This window comes from Buceros rhinoceros, unplaced genomic scaffold, assembly GCF_000710305.1.
Source record: "Buceros rhinoceros silvestris isolate BGI_N320 unplaced genomic scaffold, ASM71030v1 scaffold30884, whole genome shotgun sequence".
NCBI lineage: Eukaryota > Metazoa > Chordata > Aves > Bucerotiformes > Bucerotidae > Buceros > Buceros rhinoceros.
The window spans coordinates 514-943 of NW_010410493.1; the positions used below are offsets into that span (position 1 = coordinate 514).

General features: G+C 63.0%; 1 protein-coding gene across 1 annotated transcript in view; it reads left to right on the plus strand.

The window, feature by feature from the left end:
- Nucleotides 1-5: 5 nt before the first annotated feature.
- The window catches only part of ANKRD16 (ankyrin repeat domain 16), a gene marked incomplete at both ends in the record, with an annotated part of 9088 nt that continues 8663 nt past the window's right edge, over nucleotides 6-430 (plus strand). The window contains one exon of the mRNA XM_010135649.1: nucleotides 6-240. Coding sequence (XP_010133951.1) covers nucleotides 6-240 — 235 coding nt within the window. The remainder of the gene's footprint in view (nucleotides 241-430) is intronic.

The window sequence follows — 430 nt, forward strand, 5'->3', positions numbered from 1 at the left end:
CCCAGCAGAGAGGAGCCAGCGCTACGGGCGCTCGGGGGACACGCTGCTGCACCACGCAGCCCGGTACGGGCACCGGGACGTCCTGGCCTACCTGGTTGAGGCGCTGGGGATGGACATGGAAGCGTACAATAGTGACTACAAGAGACCCCTTCACGAAGCAGCCTCCATGGGCCATGGGGAGTGTGTCTCCTACCTCCTGGAGAGAGGCGCAAGCGTGGACTGCTTGAAAAAGGCAGACTGGTAGGTCACTGGGTGGGTCAGAGCGAGGTCAGGACAGTGTTTGGGTGCAGGAGGTGGGAACGCGAGTGTAGGAGCCACGTATAGAATCCCAGGATGGTTTGGGGTAAAGGGACCTTCCAAGCTCCTCCAGCCCAACCCCTGCAGGGAGCAGGGACATCTGCCCCCAGAGCAGGGGGCTCAGAGCGCCGGG